This window comes from Chlamydomonas reinhardtii, chromosome 11, assembly GCF_000002595.2.
Source record: "Chlamydomonas reinhardtii strain CC-503 cw92 mt+ chromosome 11, whole genome shotgun sequence".
Taxonomy (NCBI): domain Eukaryota; kingdom Viridiplantae; phylum Chlorophyta; class Chlorophyceae; order Chlamydomonadales; family Chlamydomonadaceae; genus Chlamydomonas; species Chlamydomonas reinhardtii.
This window is the reverse complement of record NC_057014.1, coordinates 2,917,908-2,934,954: the sequence shown is the minus strand read 5'-3', so window position 1 is coordinate 2,934,954 and position 17,047 is coordinate 2,917,908. Positions and strand designations below refer to the sequence as shown.

The 17,047-nt window shown below is 66.4% G+C and overlaps 3 protein-coding genes across 4 annotated transcripts; 1 reads left to right on the top strand and 2 right to left on the bottom strand.

Annotated features, from left to right (window-relative positions):
• Window positions 1-510: 510 nt before the first annotated feature.
• Window positions 511-2,872, top strand: CHLRE_11g478100v5 (uncharacterized protein). The gene is made up of 3 exons (XM_001697313.2): window positions 511-864; window positions 1,559-1,660; window positions 2,105-2,872. Exons 1-3 carry the CDS (start codon window positions 721-723, stop codon window positions 2,339-2,341), a joined length of 483 nt encoding a protein of 160 aa, XP_001697365.1. The 5' UTR covers window positions 511-720; the 3' UTR covers window positions 2,342-2,872.
• Window positions 2,873-2,878: 6 nt separating this feature from the next.
• CHLRE_11g478050v5 (uncharacterized protein) lies at window positions 2,879-9,350 on the bottom strand. 2 transcript variants are annotated; one of them, XM_043067667.1, is made up of 4 exons: window positions 8,904-9,350; window positions 6,248-8,764; window positions 4,557-5,803; window positions 2,879-4,268 (listed from the first exon to the last, which is right to left on the bottom strand). In XM_043067667.1, exons 1-4 carry the CDS (start codon window positions 8,962-8,964, stop codon window positions 3,210-3,212), a joined length of 4,884 nt encoding a protein of 1,627 aa, XP_042919673.1. In that variant the 5' UTR covers window positions 8,965-9,350; the 3' UTR covers window positions 2,879-3,209. The 2 variants fall into 2 exon arrangements, with proteins under 2 accessions (XP_042919673.1, XP_042919672.1); XM_043067668.1 differs by having other exon boundaries at window positions 6,248-8,768; window positions 9,034-9,350.
• A 688-nt stretch (window positions 9,351-10,038) lies between these two features.
• Window positions 10,039-17,030, bottom strand: CHLRE_11g478025v5 (uncharacterized protein). Its single transcript, XM_043067666.1, has 9 exons — window positions 15,169-17,030; window positions 14,470-14,578; window positions 14,154-14,230; window positions 13,728-13,822; window positions 13,438-13,544; window positions 13,132-13,197; window positions 12,459-12,699; window positions 11,858-12,350; window positions 10,039-11,630 (listed from the first exon to the last, which is right to left on the bottom strand). The coding sequence occupies exons 1-9, from the start codon at window positions 16,782-16,784 to the stop codon at window positions 10,703-10,705; spliced, it is 3,732 nt and encodes a 1,243-aa protein (XP_042919671.1). The 5' UTR covers window positions 16,785-17,030; the 3' UTR covers window positions 10,039-10,702.
• Between the last annotated feature and the right edge of the window lie 17 nt (window positions 17,031-17,047).

Below are 17,047 nucleotides of genomic sequence, written 5' to 3'. Positions count from 1 at the left end.
GCGGCTGAGCGACTTTGGTCTCCCGATTGGGCGGGGTGGGCACGTTCGCGTGCCCTGACTCCCAAACGTCCCCCCCCCCTCCGTTTTCTCCCCAAATTCGAAGGCCAGCCGCCCACCCACCCGCCCACCCATCCTCGCTGGGCCTTCTTCTTCTGAACCACCCTCATGGCCTTCCACTGCTGAATCATTGCCACGTTCGCCGCCTGCCGCTTTCGCATCAGCCGCTGCTTCGGCTGCCCCGTCCTCCTTCTGCTTACTTCTGCTGCTTGGCTGCCGCCGCCTCCTCCTCCTCCTGCTGCCAGGCTGCCACCCAGCCTTCCCCTTCTCCTGCCTGGCTGCCTGCTTCTCCTCCCTCTGCTTCTGCCTGGCTGCCACGCGGTTGCAACAGTGTTGCACACTTGCACGCCACGCCGCCCAACCTCGGAAAGGCCTTTCCCCGCGCGCATAGCTGGTTGCATACATGCCCCCGTCCAAGTCGTTTGAAGTGCTACTTTGGTAAAGCATGATTTAGAGAGTACTAGAACGAAGACTTTCCCGCAGGCCTCGATTCACAGCTGCCGCCAGGCCCAACCGTCACGCGTGTCATTGCGCTTGCTAAATTTCCGGCGAATTCGTCCTTGCCACGGTACTAATCATGAGCACCATAACACTTAAACAGTATACAATAGGTCCGCAGGCCACCGCACAGAGTTATCTTTTGCCAACTTGCGAGCTGCCACCATGGAATCCGCGCGAAAATTGGCCGAGGACTGGGTTGCGGCTTGGAATGCTCGCGACCTGGATGCAGTGATGTCGCACTACTCGCCAGAGGTGGTGTTTGAGAGCCCGCGCGTCGCGGCGGCCTTCCACGCGACGGGAGGCCAGGTAGGAAGGATGTCGGGCGGAGGAGGGTGGAGGAGGGGCGCGGAGGGGAGCGGAGGGGGGCGGAGGGGGGCGGAGCCGAGAAGGACAAGGGAGGCTGGTCCAGCAGGAGGGCTGGCAGGCGGCGGGAGAAATGGGGCCGGGGACGGGAGCTGGGATTGAGGGGGATCGAGGAGGAGGAGCAACTACGAACGGCAGGACTGAGGTCTGGGCCAATGAGTAGATGTGAGAGAGCGGCTATGCATTACCTGTATGTGGTCTTACGTAAGGTGCTCCAAGAGTAAAGAGCGGGGGGGCGGGGGTTGTTAAAACCAGCCCACACGAAGCGAAACTAAAGCAGGAGGGGCTGGGATGCGCACGGGCGGACAGCTCCAGGGCGGTCGCTGTGAAGCTGCGGTGCTGCGGGGCGAGGTCAAGGCGGGGCGAGGCCAAGGCGGGGCGAGGCCAAGGCGGGGCGAGGTCAAGGCGGGGCGAGGCCAAGGCGGGGCGAGGCCAAGGCGGGGCGGGGCCAAGGCGGAGCGGGGGGCGGCTGCATGCTGAGGTGGTCAGGAGCGCGGGCGCCGGCGGGGCGGGTCACGCCGGTAGGTCGCGGCGGCTGGGGCGGCGGCTGGAGAGAGGGCGCGGGGGCAGGTAACGAGCACTGCTGCCACTGCCGCTGCTACTGTCGCTGCTGCTGCTGCTGCTACTGCTGCTGCAGGTGGGCTCCCCGGACGGTGTCCTGCGGGGGCTGGGCGCGCTGCGGCAGTACTTCGCACAGGGCATCTCAGCTCTGCCCGGGCTGAGGCTGGAGCTGCAGCAGGTGTGGGATGTGGGGGGAGCGTGTGTGTGTGTGTGTGTGTGTGTGTGTGTTTTTAAATACCAGCCCAAATCAAACCGAACCCAATGCTTGAGGGAGCGAAAGCGTGTGTCTGAGGCCGCGGGGAGGGCGGGCGGGGGGGGGGGGGGGGCGCAAGTCCCAGCCCAAAACAAACCAGACCAAGCTAAAACGAGTGTGGGGGGGGGGGGTAGCCGGTTATCGTGAACGGAGTGATGAACCCGCACGCATGAAGGGGGGGCCCGGTCGGGGATGGTGTTTACAGTATCCAGTTGAGAAATCAGAGGCACGAGGGGGTAGGTGGGATTTTCGAGCGAGTAGGCGCCTCCCGTTCCCCGCGATTCCAACACATGTCTCTGTCCAACTGTCCGCAACACCCCTTGCCACACCGTGTCACCGCGTACGTGTCAAACCCGCCCCGCCCCTCAGGTGCTGGAGGGCCCCCCCGGCGGCTGGTACGGCGTGCAGTACACCCGGGAGACCGGCGCAATGGTGTTGGAGACCTTACGACTGGCGGCGGCGGCGGGGCAAGCGGCGGCGGGGGAAGTGGCGGCGGCGGGGCAGGCAGAGGGGGATGAGAGCGGCGGCAGCCGGAGCGGCGGGGCTGGTGTGCAGGGGCGGCAGCTGATTGTGGAGGCGCGTGTGTTTTACGAGCAGGTGTGCTGAGCGAGCTGTTGCCGCGACTGCATCTTTGTGAAACAGGTGGTGATACAAAACCTTTTGGAGTTGTGTGCTAGATGTGCCATACGGTACGTGCTGTCAACGGTGTAGTCAGGCCTTATAGTGAAAGCTTCGTAAAGGGTGTGGCCAGGGTGTGTGTGTGTCACGTGTTGTGTCACTTGGTACGGAAGGTGGCCGGCACCGCTTGCGCGACATCGCAACGACCGTTCTAGAACGGTCGTCTAGTCGCTTCGTTTAATTGGTGCTGTGGGCAACTGTGCATACGTCTTGATCCCTGCTGCGTATGGAATGGTAGCGTCAAGCACGGAGATTCAAGGCTACAGTCGCAGCCGTGCAGAGCCTGTACATACGATTTTGCGGAAGACTGCTCTGCCTTTCCGTGTTAGTTCCCACTGTGACACGGTATGGCGGTTATGCCACGCAGGGCATGGCCTTTCGAGTCCGCTCAAGCACCCTTCGCTTCGGCCGAAATCCCGAACCGCCTCCGTCTGTTTCCCAAAAGAAGTAAGCCCCCCCCCCCCAAATTCCCGTGTATCATGGCCGAAAGTTCAAGCCAAGATCGGCGTTTTGGGGCGTATTATGTTCCGAACGAAGGAAGATACGAGCACTGGAGCGGGGGCTGCCCTGGCTTGACCTAGCCAAACATGACATGCAACCGGTAGGCGCAGTCGCTGAACGACCGCAGTCACGCACCGCAGCAGATCTGATTAGTTCTTCCTAATATAGATGCCAAGCGACCCCACATGCTAAGAGCCGATCGCTTGTGTAAGTAGTGCGCACAATCACGGTAGTACACACCATCACTGAGCCTTCAGTACGCCCCTACCGCCCGTGCACCGCACCCTCCGCCCCGCTACTTGCCGCGTGCCGCCGCCAGCCCTGCACACGCCGCCTTGTGCCCCGCCTTCCAATCCGCCACCTGGCACTCCCGGCAGCAATACGACACCGCACCACCGCAGCCGCCGCAGCCTTTGAGCGCCTGCCCCTGCTCGCTGTCGCCCGCCAGGCTCTCGCAGCCGGGGTAGGAGCAGGTGCGCAGCCAGCCGCAACTGCTACTGCTACTGCCGGCACTGCTGCTTCCCGCATTACTGCTGCTGCTACTGCCGCTACTGCCGCAGCTGGCCTCGAACGTCTGCAGCGCGCGTGTCGCGTCCTGCGCCGCCGCACACACGCGGCGCCACACTACGACACCCAGCAGCGGCGGCGCCTCCCCCTCACCCCTACCGTCAGCCTCGACCTCAGCCGCAACCCCTGCAACGCCCGCAGCCGCCGCGCTGCCGCCGCCGCCGCGTCCCTGTGGCTCCGCCTCCGGGGCCTGCTGCCCGCACTTGCGGCGCTTGCTCGCCGGGTCCTCCCGCCGCTCCTGCTGCCGCTGCCACCACTCCAGCTCGTCCTGCTGCTTCGTCATCACCAGCTGCATCAGCTCCAGCCCTCCAGCCGGCGGCAACTGCTGCAGCAGCGACTCCACCAGGTCCGCCGCGTGCCGCAGGCTGCCGACCAGCCCACACAGCCGCTCCGCCTTTGCCTCGTCGGCCGCCCCCTCGCCACTGGCCCCTGCGCCCTCCGCCTTGCCCTGGCCCTGCTTGCCCTTGCCCTGCTGCTTCCCCTGGCCCTGCTTGGCCTGCAGGCGGCGCTGCCGCACCGCCTCCTCGCCCGCCGCAGCCGTCTCGATTGCGCTGGCCCGCGCTCGCAGCCACTCCGGCCGCCAGCAGGCACTGGCAGATACGCCAACGCCCTGCAGAGGGCCCCGGGCGTGCAGCTCGCCGGCGGCGGGCAGGGGATAGGCCGCCGGGACACAGGCCAGGGTGGAGGCGGTGACTGCAATGACGACACTGGCGGCGCGCGGGTGCAGCTGGACGGCGGCGGGGAGGAGGCGTGGCGAGGTGGCGTAGGGCGCGGCGGTGGAGTTGTTCTGCGAGCGTGCATGGGTCGATGGATGCAGCTGACATGGGCATGCGTGTATGTGTCAGGATGTGTGGCCGGCGATGGTGGCTCTTTTGGTCTAGGCACGTCCCGGGCAAGTACGCCGGCCTGTGGACCATTCTGCAGCGCGGTCGAGGCGGCGGGTGCGTGAGGCTGCATGGCCCGTAAGGCCGTACCGTACACGCATGCACGACCCATGCCAAACAGGCACGCAATCTGGTGGACCCGAGGTCCCGAGCACAAAGCGGCACCCGAGCACACACGGCACGTCACGCACCCCTGAGGTGGTGGCGAGGTAGACCACGTGGCATCCCACAACATCCACCGCATCCACCGGCGAATACAAGGCCAGCCAGCCGCCGTCCGACCACGCGCCGCGCCGCACCCAGCCCGCCCGCTCGCCAGCGCCGCCGCCGTCCGAAATGATTAAGTAGGTGTGCCAGAGCTCCCGCGTCACCTCAACCACGTTATCCGTGCGGTTGCCGCCGCTGCCGGGCGGAGGGGTACCGTCCGTCCACGTGTACAGGTCGCAGGACTGCAGGTACCATATCAGCGACGCCGGCGCCGGGTCGCCGCCGCCGCCGCCGCCGCCGGCCTGCTGCCACCTGCCGGCGGTGCTGGCAGCGGGCGAGGCGGCAATGGCGGCGGAGGCACGGGCGGAGGGAGGCAGTAGCAGGTCCAGGGCGGGGCCGTACACGAATAGGAAGTCTGCGGCCGGTGCGAAAGCGTGTCGGAACGCGCGTGCGGCCTCCACCACGCCCGTTCCCAGCTTGTCTTTGAGCTTGAGGTAGTTGTCACCCAATTGCAGCCACGCGTTGCGAAACCGTGTGTCTTGCTGATCCAGGGCCACCTCGTCCAGGAACACCGCGAGCGACACGAACCAGTAACGCCGCCCCAGCGCCGCCAGCGTGGGGTACCAGTGCCGCGCCGCCAGCGCCAGCAGCGCCGCCGACGCCTGCTGCTGTTGCTGCTGCTGCTGCTGCGACCCTGCCGCTCCGTCCACCTGCTGTTGCTGCTGCGGCCACCGCAGCAGGCTGCCGACACCCGCGGCACGCTCTGGGATGAGGCTGTCAGCCCATGGCCGCAGCAGCTTCGCAGCTGTAGCTGCCAAGTGCTGTGCGTACAAAACCAGGCCGCCGCCCGTGTTCGGGTCCCGCGTGACGAGGCCTGTCGCCACCGCGGACCTAAGAGCAGCCCTGGCCTCATCGATCTCCATGCGACAGCACGAGTCGATGAAGGCGAGCATGGGCGCGGCGGCGCGGCGAAGCAGCTTGCCGTAGGTCACCACCAGCGCCGCCGCCTGCCGCAACCCGACACCGCCCGCTCCCAAGCTACTGCCGCCGCCGGTGCTGATGGCGAGCTGCAGCCAGCTCCCGAGCAGGCCGCCCGCTGCCATCCCCGCCACCACGGCCGCGTGCGGTGAGGTCGTCTTGCTGCCCGCCCGCCGCAGCAGCCGCTCCAGAGCGGGAAGCATGCCAGCATCGAGCGCGCAGCGCAGCGGCAGCCCACGGGGCAGCGGGATTGCTGCGAGGGACACATACGGTACAAACACACGCAGAAACACATACACATACACACACACGGTGGTCACGTCGGTGAGTAACTCCGCGTCATTGGGCGGGCTTTCATTGCGTTTTTAACGCACACACACACACACACACACACACACACACACACACACACACACACACACACACACACACACACACACACACACACACACATGTACACGTTCAACGCCACGGCATGGCATTGCATCCCGGGGAGTGCAGCCCACACGCGCCCGTCGCAATAATCAGCTGCAAGTGTCCCGCCCGCACTCGCTGTGTGGTACCCGTCCCCAACACCTTGGCATGTTGCAAGCACGCGCCAGCTCACACATACAACCCCGCCCCCCCCCCCAGCACAAACCATGAATATAACGCCCAAGCAAACACCACGCCACGCCACTCCCACACACGCACGCACCTGGGTCGGGCTGGATGCGGCCGCCCCGCACCACCAGCGCCGGCACCGTGACGCCGTCCTGCCCGTGCGGCGCCTCCACAGGCACGCTCAACACGGTCACCATGTCGGCCAGCACCCGCATGTCACCCGTGTAACCGCCATCCTCGTCATCGCCAGCCCCACCCCCACCCCCGTCGCCGCCCCTGCCCTTGCCGGCTCCAGCACCGCCCGCAGCCCGCCGCCTAACAGCTGAGGCGGACGGGCCAGCGGCGGCGGCGGCGGCGGCGGCGTCACGGCGCTCCCACCGCAGGTCCAACAGGTCCATCACGGCGCTGCATGCGGCGGCCACGTGTCGCCAGTGCGCCAGCTCCGCAGCCACGGCCGCCGCGGAAGGCGCAGGCGCAGGCGCTGCTGCTGCTGCTGCTGCTGTTGCTGCTGCTGCTGCTGCTGAACCTGCTGCTGCTGCTGCTGCTGCTGCTGCTGCTGAACCTGCTGCTGCGGCTGCTGCTGAAGCTGCTGCTGCTGCTGCTGACCTCCCAGACTCCGGCACGCCCGCGCCCCGGCCGTGGCTGCCGGCGGCGGCATCGGGCGCAGCCGCAGGCGGCCACTGGTCCCGCGGCGAGAGCCACCCGGACAGCCGCAACGCCGCCACCGCCAGCGGAGCCGCCTGGTGCACCTGCAGGCCGCACCGCAGCACCGGCTCTCCGTTCAGCGCGGTGGCTGACGCCGCTGCTGCCCGCGCCGATGCGGCCGCGCTGCCGGCACCGCTGCTGCTGCTGGCGCCTCCGCCGCCCCCGCCCGCCGCGGCACCAGCAGCGCCGGTGCCGGTTGCGTCGCCCAGCCACGCACGTGCTGACGTCAGCGCCACGCCCGCCAACCGCAGCGCAAGCTCGAGCGCCTTCCGCCGCCCTGGCAGCAGGCCCTGACCCCGTGACCCGGACCTCGGCGGTCCCGGCGCCGCCGGCCCCGACCCTGTTGGCGGTTCTGTCAGGTCGCCGCGGCCTCGCCGACCGGCGGCGCTGCCACCTGCCTCGCCGCCGCCCGCTCCAGACGAGAGAGGGGAGCCGGCCCCGCCCTTGCCGCCGCCCCCGGCCCCATCGCCAGACATGCTCACACCCGCGGATGCGTCTGACACGGTGGCAGCGGCCGCGGCTGCTGCTGCTGCTGCTGCTGCTGCTGCTGCTGCTGCTGCTGCTGCTGCTGCTGAGGCAGTGTCATGCCCGACATTGTCATTGCAACTGCCGCTGCTGCCTGCCTCCCGCCCTACGGCCTCGCCACCGGCCGCCTTAAGTCCGTCTGCGCCGCCCTCAGCCGCATTCACACCTGCGGTTGCGGCATACACGCCAGCCGCCTCCAGCCACAGCAGCAGCAGCTGCAAGTGACCTTGCAGCCCGAACGGCAGCGTGACTTCCGCGCTGTCGGCATCCCCCCGCCCCTTCGCGGCCGCCTCCTCGCCGCCAACATGGCGCGTGCCCGCCTTCGCCAGGCTCAGGCAGACCCCGATGCGCATGAAGCGCACCTGCTGCTGACTCATGCCGTACACTGACCCGCCATCTAACTCCGCCAGAGCCGTAACGCCGGCCGCCAGTACGAGGTACGTCACGGCGGGGCCGCAGCAGGCGGCGCGCAGGTTCACCAAAGCCCCCGACGCCGCCCCCAGTGGGCCCGCGAAGGCCCGCTCGTAGTTGTCGTCGCCACCATCGCTGCTGCTACTGCCAGCGCCGGCGCCGGAGGTGCTACTGCCGGCGCTGACGCTTTTGAAGCCATGACTGACAATCTCCTCCAGACGGGCTGTGGCCTGCAGCAACGACAAGACCTGTGCCAAGACCAGCTCAGTGCGTCGCGCGCGGATGATGTCTGGGTGCAACACCATTGCCGAGTCCACCGCCACAGCGAACGCCGCTGTGTGCTCAAGCACCGCCGTCCGCTGTAGGTCGGCCGCCGCCGCCAGCACACCGCGCGTCATGGGCGCGGGCAGGGCAAGCCAGGACGCGGGGGTGGCGCGCAAGACCACCCGTGACACCGACTGCACGACCGGCTGCAAGCTCGTGAGGAGGCCGTGCGGCGAGTTGAGCTCGGCGAGGGGCAGGCCCGAGCAGGCGGCAATATATGCCTCCGTGACCGCCTGCATGACCAACTCCGGCGGCTGACCGTCTTGCTCCGCGACAAGACGAACGGCCAGACGAGCAGACTCAAGCAACATAGTGCTCCATTCAGAAGTGGGCAGGCTCAGTACGGCCGGTTGCGTGCGCGCCCGGTCCGCGCGCTGTTCATGTGAGGCCTCAAGCGCCTTAACAATGCACGCGTTCCGCTGCCGCAGCGCCAGCAGCCGCGGCGTCTGCTCGGCACAGCGTTGCGATGCGAGCGCGAGCGTGTCGGCGGCCACCCGCGCCTGCAGCAGGTCGGGTCGGTCGGGTTCTGGCTGTAGAGCGATGAGGGCGTCGAGGGCTGCTTGCGTGTGCCGCAGCAGCTTGGCGTGTTGGTCCAGATGGGCCACGTGCGCGTGCCTGGCAGCGGCGGGCTCCGCGGCGGCCTCAGCTGGCTTTGCGTGGGTAAGGGCCATGCAGCGGGGAGCATGCGTCAGGGGGTTTGCATCGTGGGTATGTTGTTGGGGGGGGGGGGGCGATGTGTGTCAACATCCTTGCATGGAAGGCGTACCTCGCGGTGGAAGGCGTACCTCGCTCATGGAAGGCGTACCCCGCCCTGGCCACAACGATGAAGTTGGCCACACATTGCATCTACGCTACGCTTAGTGAGGACTATTCCTAAGCCTAGTTTTTGATGTGTCTGCCAGGTCCCGCCCTCACCAGCGATGCAACCGCGGCTCCACGAAGCACTCGCACCCAGATCCGCGCCAGCGACTGAATAAATTCCTTTTTGGGCAGAACATGTTCGAGTACTGCCTTGCCGGAAAGCCCATCTAGCAGGTCGCACAGTGCAAAGCACTCAGTTCGCGAGAGAAGAGCGTCGGCGTGTTGCGCGAGTGGACATTCCAGTAGTTGCTGTAACAAAGCCTCAGCCGTTCCTGTAGAACGTGTGTTTGCATTGGCAGCTCGCGCTCCAGCCGCAGGTTGTCTACGCCGAGGCGGCATTTCCGTGACCGACAGCTACATAGCCTGATAATCAATATGCCTTTTACCTATCAACAGAAGGTCATAAAATTTTATCTATACATCCTGTAGAGGGTGGCCATTGGCCAAAAACTGGACGGATCAAGTGCGCACCCCGATCCGCGCCCTGATCCACGCCGGAACTCCCGTGCTTCGTCTTTGAAAGCCAATGGCTTCCCCGTGCCTTTGGCATCTTACCAAAGATCCATAACCAACCACCATGATCACCATATGGATGCGACATTGCAAGAAGGGACACCCCAGCTGACCCCAATACCGTACGCAAGGGCCTAATGCATGCGTGGGAAGGCGTGTGGGGAGGTTCGGAGCCCGTAGTCAAGCTCTAGGGACCTAGCTCCCTAGACGTTTTTCCGCGCCGAAGGGGAGCTCAGCTTGGTAAGTAGCAGGCGTGAGGTTCCTGAACGGCCGCTGACCCGCCCTGATTTGGGATCGTACAGTGCGGTCTGGTGAGTGGTGAAAGGCTAATCAGGGCTAATAGCTGCAACGCTGGGTTGGTCCCGGCCTCCTGGGCAGTGGCAGTCTTTTGTGTGGCTGCGCACAGTACCTCAATAACTCGGTTGTCCGACGCTTGCACGCACGAGCACTCGCTGAGTGGCCAGTCACGGTTCTCCATTTGTTTGTTTCCCCACCCACCTGTGCCACCCACCCAGCCACCCTGTTGTTTGGCAAGCATGCTCGGAGGTACCAAAGAATGTATTTGCGGCGACGGCGCCAAACATTGCACACCTCCGTACGGAACTACATGTTGGATTGGAGACGCCGGCGGGTGTTATGGTGTGGGAGGAAGGCCAAAGGGCGCGTAAGTCCCACATACTCTTAAGGGTAGCCGCAGCTCGTCATCAAATCCTTGTACGGCGTTCCTGCGCCTTATGGTGAGGACCGCGTACACGAGGTGGCCATGGCTTATGATGCATGTGTGAAACCAAGCTGTGCAGACAGACGCAGCGGAGCCCCTAGCCGCCACATTGAGGAGCGGGCTGCATCGTCCACCGCTGTATGCATCCATCCACCCACGCATCCACCAACGCGCGTGCACGCTCACTCGCATCACCCACGCCACCCTGACTTCACCAACCTGCCTTAACACTGTCCCATCACACACGCATCACCCACGCCACCCATCCCGCACCAATACCGGTAACGTCTCGCCGTTTCGTGGCTACTGGGCACCCGCAGCGCACAACGTCAACGCCGCAGTCAGCCGCCGCACTGCATGCATCTCCTCTCCAGCCATACATCAGCCCCATCCAAAGCGTGTCCATCCCCGCCATCCTGATTGTGTTCCTAGCATTTCCAACATTCATTCCTATTCTTGACTTGTTGTTTGATCCGCCCATAGCCCAGATCATTCATCCGTGAGGTCGATGGCCGCCGCATCGTCCGCAGCAACCGCCCCCGCCGCGGCAGCAAAGGCGTCTGCCCTGCCCCGCTTGTGCCTCCCCTGCTTCGGCTGCCCCTCCTGCGCTTTCGCTGTCGCAGTTCCTGGCGCGGACGCCGCAGTGCCGGCAAGCCCGCCTCCCGCTGCGCCGCCCTCAGGAGGACGCAGCCGAGAGGCCGCCGCCGTGTCAGCCGCTGTGCCCGCCGCCGCTGCGCCAGCGGCGGCAGCAGCCGCCGCAGTCGCAGGCGCAGAGGCGGCGGGCCCTGCCTGCTGCAGCCGCAGTAGCAGCTGCTGCGGCGATTGTGCGGTGGTGCCAAGCGGCGCAGGGCCCGGCATCAGCCCTCTCAACTGCATTAGTGCGGTCGCACGCGACTGGGCTTCCCTTGTCCTTGCCTGCGCTGCATGCAGCTTGTCAGATGCCTCCGCCGCCGCCGCCTCCAGGGCCGCCTGCCTTGCCTGCGCCTCCCGCACCGCGCGCGCCGCCGCCTCCGCCACGCCCGGAGGAGGCATGCGCATGCGCCCAACCGCCTCCGTCGCGCGCAGCTCCTGCGCCGTCGCCTGCCTGGCCGCCGCCACCGCCTCAGATACCGCCACTGCCTCGTCCGACACCGCCACCGCTTCCGACGTGGCTTCACGCAGCTCCGCCGCTGCGGCCTGCATCTCAGCCGCGGCGGCCGCCAGCCGAGCCGCCATGTCATCCGCTGTCAGCGCGTGCGCATCAGGAGCGGACCGCTCGTCACCAGCAGCAACAACCAGCGCCCGCGACTGCGACTGTGAGCCCAGCGCTTGTGCCGCGGCGGTGGTGTCAACGGGCCCGGAACTAGGACCCCCAGCAGTCGCTGCCACTGAGCCGCCCCCCGCCCCGTCCGCCGCTGCCGCTGCCTTTTGCCCCCGCCTTTTCCGGCCCTGATGAGGCGCCCCCTCGGCCTCTGGCCGCCGCCCCGGCTCTTGCGCTTGCGCGTGCGCGGCAGCAGGCACAATTCCAGCCGCCGCCGCCGCCGCCGCCGTTCCCTCCGCTGCCGCCCCAGCCCCTGTACTCAATTCTCTAGCAGCTTCGCCTGCCGCTGCAGTGGCAACGGCCGCTGCGCTTGGCATTGCATCTTCGGCCGGTTGAAGCCCCGCCTTCCTCCGCCGCCGCTTCGGCGCCGGCTCCGCCACTTCGGCCGGCCCGGCTGCAGCCGGCTCTCCCTCTCTTGCCTCCGCCGCTGCTGCTTGCGGCGTTGCCTCCACTGCCGCTGCTCCGGTGCCTCTGCCTCAGCTGCTGCTGTCCCCGCTACCGCTGTCTCCGCTGCTGCTGCTTGCGGTGCTAGATCCGCTACCGCTGCCTCCGCTGCCGCGGCCTCCGTTGCCTCCGCTGCTGCTGCCGCAGCGACCCTGGCGGCCTTGCGTTTCTGCTTCTGGACCCGGCGTCTGCGCTCCCACGCCTGAATGCTTGTGTCCTGCTCACCAGTGGCATTGCCACCCCCAACGCCACCGCCACTGCCGCTGCCGCCCGGCCCCTGAGCGCTCCCGCCAACAGCAACGCCCCCTGAGCTTCCGCCCGCTGCAGTCGCGTGCACAGCTGCGTCCGCCGCCAGCCCTCCCACCCCACCGCCTGACACCGCCGCTGCCGCCCCTGCGGGTCCAGCAGTGGCATGGGGGGCTGTGACGGCTCCCGCGGCCCCGCTCGTGCCCGCCCCGCCAGTTGCTGTGCCCGCGCCGCCACTCGTGCTTGCGCCCGCACCCGCGCCCGCCGCACCCGCGCCCGCACCCGCGCCCGCCGCACCCGCGGCCGCCGCGCCCGCACCCGCACCAGCGCCCCCGCCCGCAGCGGCCACGGCGCCCGCGCCCGCAGCGGGCCCTGGGCAGGGTCCTGGCTGGCGCGGCCAGGGCAGTGCTCGCGCCTCCGCTGCAAGTGCCCGCCACGTCTCGTAGCGCTGCTCATTTGTCTGCTGCCCGTTGGATGTGGGGGACAGCACCCACACCTGGACGATGGACGGGCGGAACAGGCCGGCAGCAGCCGGCCCATGCAGCAGCCACGCCGGGGGGCCGCAAGGGTTTGGGTGTGCATGATGTCAAGTGCCGATCAGTTCAAGCAGATTAAGTGTGTGCAGTAAGCCCTTGGGCCCGCTGCGATGGGTCTTACCCCTGTGGGAAAGTAGTGCCAATAAACCACACCTCCGCCGCATCCAACGTATCACAAACACCAGTACGACACCCCCTGCGCCCTTGTACCGCCGCCGGTGTGTACCGGCCACGACCCCACGACTCCAAGACCCGACCACCCCGACCAGCAGCCACACACACACACACACACACACACACACGCACACACACACGCACACGCACACGCACACGCACACGCACACACACACACACACACACACACACACACACACACTCACATACACACACACCTGCGTGCTGGGCGGCAGAATGGCCCGCAGCGCCTCCGGTAGCGCCTCCCGAGGCCACCGCCCGTACTGCAGGCCGCACGTGACAAGGTTTAGAAGTAAGGTTAGCCAAGATGGATTCACTCGTGCGTGGAGAGAGCCGCACCTCACACATACGGTACAGGCTTCGCTCGGCTCCGGCAGGAGGATGTATGAGCGGTCACGCCGCGTACGTACTTACGTGCGTGCTATGTGCGCCCCCCCCCATGCACGCACACGCGCACGCGCATGTGCACGCGCACACATACACACATACACGCGCATACCCACGTCGATTCTGTCGTCGGCACCCGTAAGCGCGTTGTGGAATGCGGTGGCGGTTATCTTGCCGTCAAAGCAAATGAACGCGGGGGCGCCGCACTTGCCGCAGCTGCACCCTGTTCATGCCGCACGCGGGAGCAGATAAAACTGTGGTTACGGCGGCAGTGAAGCTTGCGGCCGCGACGCAAGAAACCTTGGCACGGTAAACAACCTCACCACTTATTCCGCTGTGCATTGCGTAGTACAAGCTCTCACGACAGCCCTCCCCTTCCCGACAGCAGCTCATCGCCCCCACGCACCGTCAATGCCGGCAGACTTATTCGCAATGTCGACACGAAGTGCGGTTACGAGCTCGGGCGCCGCTTTCTTGAGATCCGCGCCCGTGGGCTTCGCACTGCGCGATACACCCGGGAGCGGCAACACAGCCTCAGATAGCACAGTTGAGTGAGCCAATATCACGGCATACAGTACGGCAGCTTTCGGAGGTAGGTGGTGTTAACTTAGGCTATCGCAGGGGTTGGGCAGCTGGGATGTATGACAATACGTGTGCATTATCCGCGTCATTTGGCGGGTGTGCCACATGCACTGCGCCGCGCCGTAACGTGCGTGATGGTGCCATTCGTCCTGCCATGTGCCGTACCTGCATCGTGGCGGCATCCATGCATGGCTAGCTGGAGTCCCCGCGCGCCCCCGCAGCAGCACTGCTACTCAGCAGCAGTGCTTACCTCATGACTCCGCACATCTCGACAAACCCCACGCCGGCCGCCTCCGTCAACGCCTGCGAGCACCTCGCAGCCACCGCCTGCGACACAAACAACGAGCGAGCCACACGACCTTCGCGACGCAAACATTATTCGTGGCAAGACCGTACATGCATACACAAAGCCCGGGACGGTTACAGTCGGTTCCTTCCCTCACAGCGCAGAAAGTGAGCTCATGCCGAAGATATAGGGCAGGGCTATCTATCTACTGCGCAATAATCGGCGGCACCGCTGCTGCGATTGGAGCCGCCACATGCATACATGCGACGCGCGCATCTACCCGGTCGTACGATGCGCAGCCCGGCGGCCTCAGGCGGCCTTGTGGGTCCGCCAGGATGCGGAAGAAGTGGTTGCAGTGGTGTCCATACCGCCTGCCCAGGACACCACCCCTGCAGGTAGGTTTGTGTAGTAGGAAATAATGCAGCAGTTAATCAGGTAGGCGGCAGATGAAACCAACACATACGTGAGCGTTTGGAGGGCGGTTGAGGTTATTAAAAGTGGTGTTGGAAACAGGCAGGGCGGGGTTGAAGCAGCACAACCATTACGTACAGGAGTGGGAGCATGCATGCAGATGCTGTGTGGCACAGTGCCCGCACACAAACGCAGCCGCGCGCATGCACAGGGAGCGGCAGGGCTCTGCGCGCAGTGCGCATGCTGCATATTGCTTTGCGGCCCGCGGCAGGGCACAATCGCCCATCACACCCACACACCTTCTTTCCTGCTGAAGCGTGCCTAACATACGGTATGACAAACACCCACACATACACCCACACTAATGCCCCCTCCCTCCCACACACACACACACACACACACACACACACACACACACACACACACACACACACACACACACACACACACACACACACACACACACACACACACACACACACACACACACACACACACACACACACACACACACACACACACACACACACACACACACACACACACACACACACACACACACACTCACTGTGCGATCGCCCCCTCCCGCAGCACTGTGCCGACCAGCACTACCAGCTGCGGCCCCGCCCCCAGCTGCGGGTGCATCACGAACCTGCCCCCCACGCGCCACGGCCCCAGGTCCCGCCGCACACCCGCGGGCACCTGCACATCCGGGCCCGCGAGCTGAGGCTCGGTCGGAGCCCCTGCTGCTGTGGGAGCCCCTGCTGTGGGAGCCCCTGCTGCTGTGGGAGCCCCTGCTGCTGTGGGAGCCCCTGCTGCTGTGGGAGCCCCTGCGCCGCCGGCGGCCGGATCGCCTTCAGCATCCGCATCCGCAGCCGTATCCGCATCCGCATCCGCATCCGCATCCGCATCAGCAGCCGTATCCGGACAAGGAGCCCCTTCTGCCCCTGCCGCCTGTGCCGCCCCTGCTGCCGCCTGTGCCGCTGCTGCCGCCCCTGCCGCTGCTGCCGCCCCTGCTGCTGCCCCTGCCGCTGCTGGCTGCTGCGCCCGAGCCCCTGTGGCCCTGCTGCCGCCGCCGCCGGCGCCTGGCAGCCGCGACTGCTGATGCGAGCCGCCATGCTCCACCGGCTGCTGCGCCAGCCGCCGCGACCCCGCAGATGCTGTTGGTGATGGCGGCTGCGTGTGCTCCTGCACCGCCGCCTCCTCCTCCTCCGCCGCCGCCTGCTCGTCCATCGCCGCTTGCTCCTCCATTGCCGCCTTCTCCTCCACCGCCACCGCCGCCGCCACCACACCCGCCGCCGCCGCCGCTGTCCCATCCACCGCTGTCGCATCCACCGTCGCCGCCGCTACACTCGCTGCCGGCGCTGCAGCCGCCGCCGCCGCCACACCCGCCGCCGGCTTGGCAACCGGGCCAGCCGCCTTCAGCGGCTCCAGCTGTGTGACCCCGCCGCTGCCTGGTGCCGCCGCAGCAAGCACCCCAGCCTTCTGCTCTCCTGCAGCCGCCACCTCAGTAGCTGCTGCTGCTGCTGCTGCTGCTGCTGCTGTAGCTGCTGCAGCTGCCCCTGCCATCGGCGGCGCCGCCACAGTTCCTGCCGGGCCCAAACGCTGCCACCCTCCTGCAGAGCCTCCGGCCCGCATGGCTGGAGGCCTTGTTGCTACCAGCGTCGTTTCCTGCTGCGGCACAATCGCCGCGACCGCCCCGCCCGCAGCCGCGGCGTGCTCTTCAACAGGAGTAACAGCAGCAGTCGCAGCCGCGGGCGCCCGCAGCGGACGAGCGGCGGCCTCAGAGGCTGCTGCGTTGGCACGTCTGCTGCTGCTGCCCGCTAGCGAGTCGGCTTCATGACGCCGCTTGGGGTCCCGCCCTTTACTGGCTGCATCGCACGATGGGCTGGGCTCCGCACCTGCTCCGTCGCCGCCGGTATGGGAGCTGTTGGCCTGGCGCTTGCGCGCCGAGGTAGCAGCCGGTGCAGTGTTGCCGTGTAAGGCCGGTGGCGGTGCCTCGGCTGCCTCGGGGTCGGAGCTGTCGGGAGAAAGGGCAGCAGGAGGATCCGAAGCGCCGGGCGACAACGCATCCGGTGACGCGCGTGGAGGAGCAGCGGTGCCTTGGTCGGGTGTTGCACTGTCGCTGCCAAACGCCGGTGGAGAGGCCGTCGCGGCCGCTGTTACTATGCTTGACTGTAACATCGCCCCCAATGACTGGTTAGCTGCCTTGTAACACGTATTAGGCTGACTGCACGGCGCGAGGGCGTCTCGCGCAGCCTGCACCATTGCATTGACATCGTCGATGTTCGTCACGTTGCCGCTGGGGCATGCGGTAACATCCTCTAAGGGTTCCATTATGCTGTGATACGCTATCGATGACGGCTAAGTCATAGGCGACGCAAGCCAACCAACTTAGCAAGGCGTATCAGCGTGCAGTAAGTGCAAATTTCGGTATTCATAAACTG

Excerpts from the sequence above, each read along its gene's own strand:
- CHLRE_11g478100v5 (XM_001697313.2), top strand. The coding sequence starts at position 721 with ATGGAATCCGCGCGAAAATTGGCCGAGGACTGGGTTGCGGCTTGGAAT. Across the intron at positions 865-1,558 it reads TCCACGCGACGGGAGGCCAG|GTGGGCTCCCCGGACGGTGT; the intron begins GTAGGAAGGATG and ends CTGCTGCTGCAG. Across the intron at positions 1,661-2,104 it reads TGAGGCTGGAGCTGCAGCAG|GTGCTGGAGGGCCCCCCCGG; the intron begins GTGTGGGATGTG and ends CCCGCCCCTCAG.
- CHLRE_11g478050v5 (XM_043067667.1), bottom strand. The coding sequence starts at position 8,964 with ATGCAATGTGTGGCCAACTTCATCGTTGTGGCCAGGGCGGGGTACGCC. Across the intron at positions 8,765-8,903 it reads GTACGCCTTCCATGAGCGAG|CTGAGGCCGCCGCGGAGCCC; the intron begins GTACGCCTTCCA and ends ACGCAAAGCCAG. Across the intron at positions 5,804-6,247 it reads CCGCATCCAGCCCGACCCAG|CAATCCCGCTGCCCCGTGGG; the intron begins GTGCGTGCGTGT and ends TGTCCCTCGCAG.
- CHLRE_11g478025v5 (XM_043067666.1), bottom strand. The coding sequence starts at position 16,784 with ATGTTACAGTCAAGCATAGTAACAGCGGCCGCGACGGCCTCTCCACCG. Across the intron at positions 14,579-15,168 it reads CGGGAGGGGGCGATCGCACA|GGGTGGTGTCCTGGGCAGGC; the intron begins GTGAGTGTGTGT and ends ACCTACCTGCAG. Across the intron at positions 13,545-13,727 it reads TAAGTCTGCCGGCATTGACG|GGTGCAGCTGCGGCAAGTGC; the intron begins GTGCGTGGGGGC and ends CGGCATGAACAG.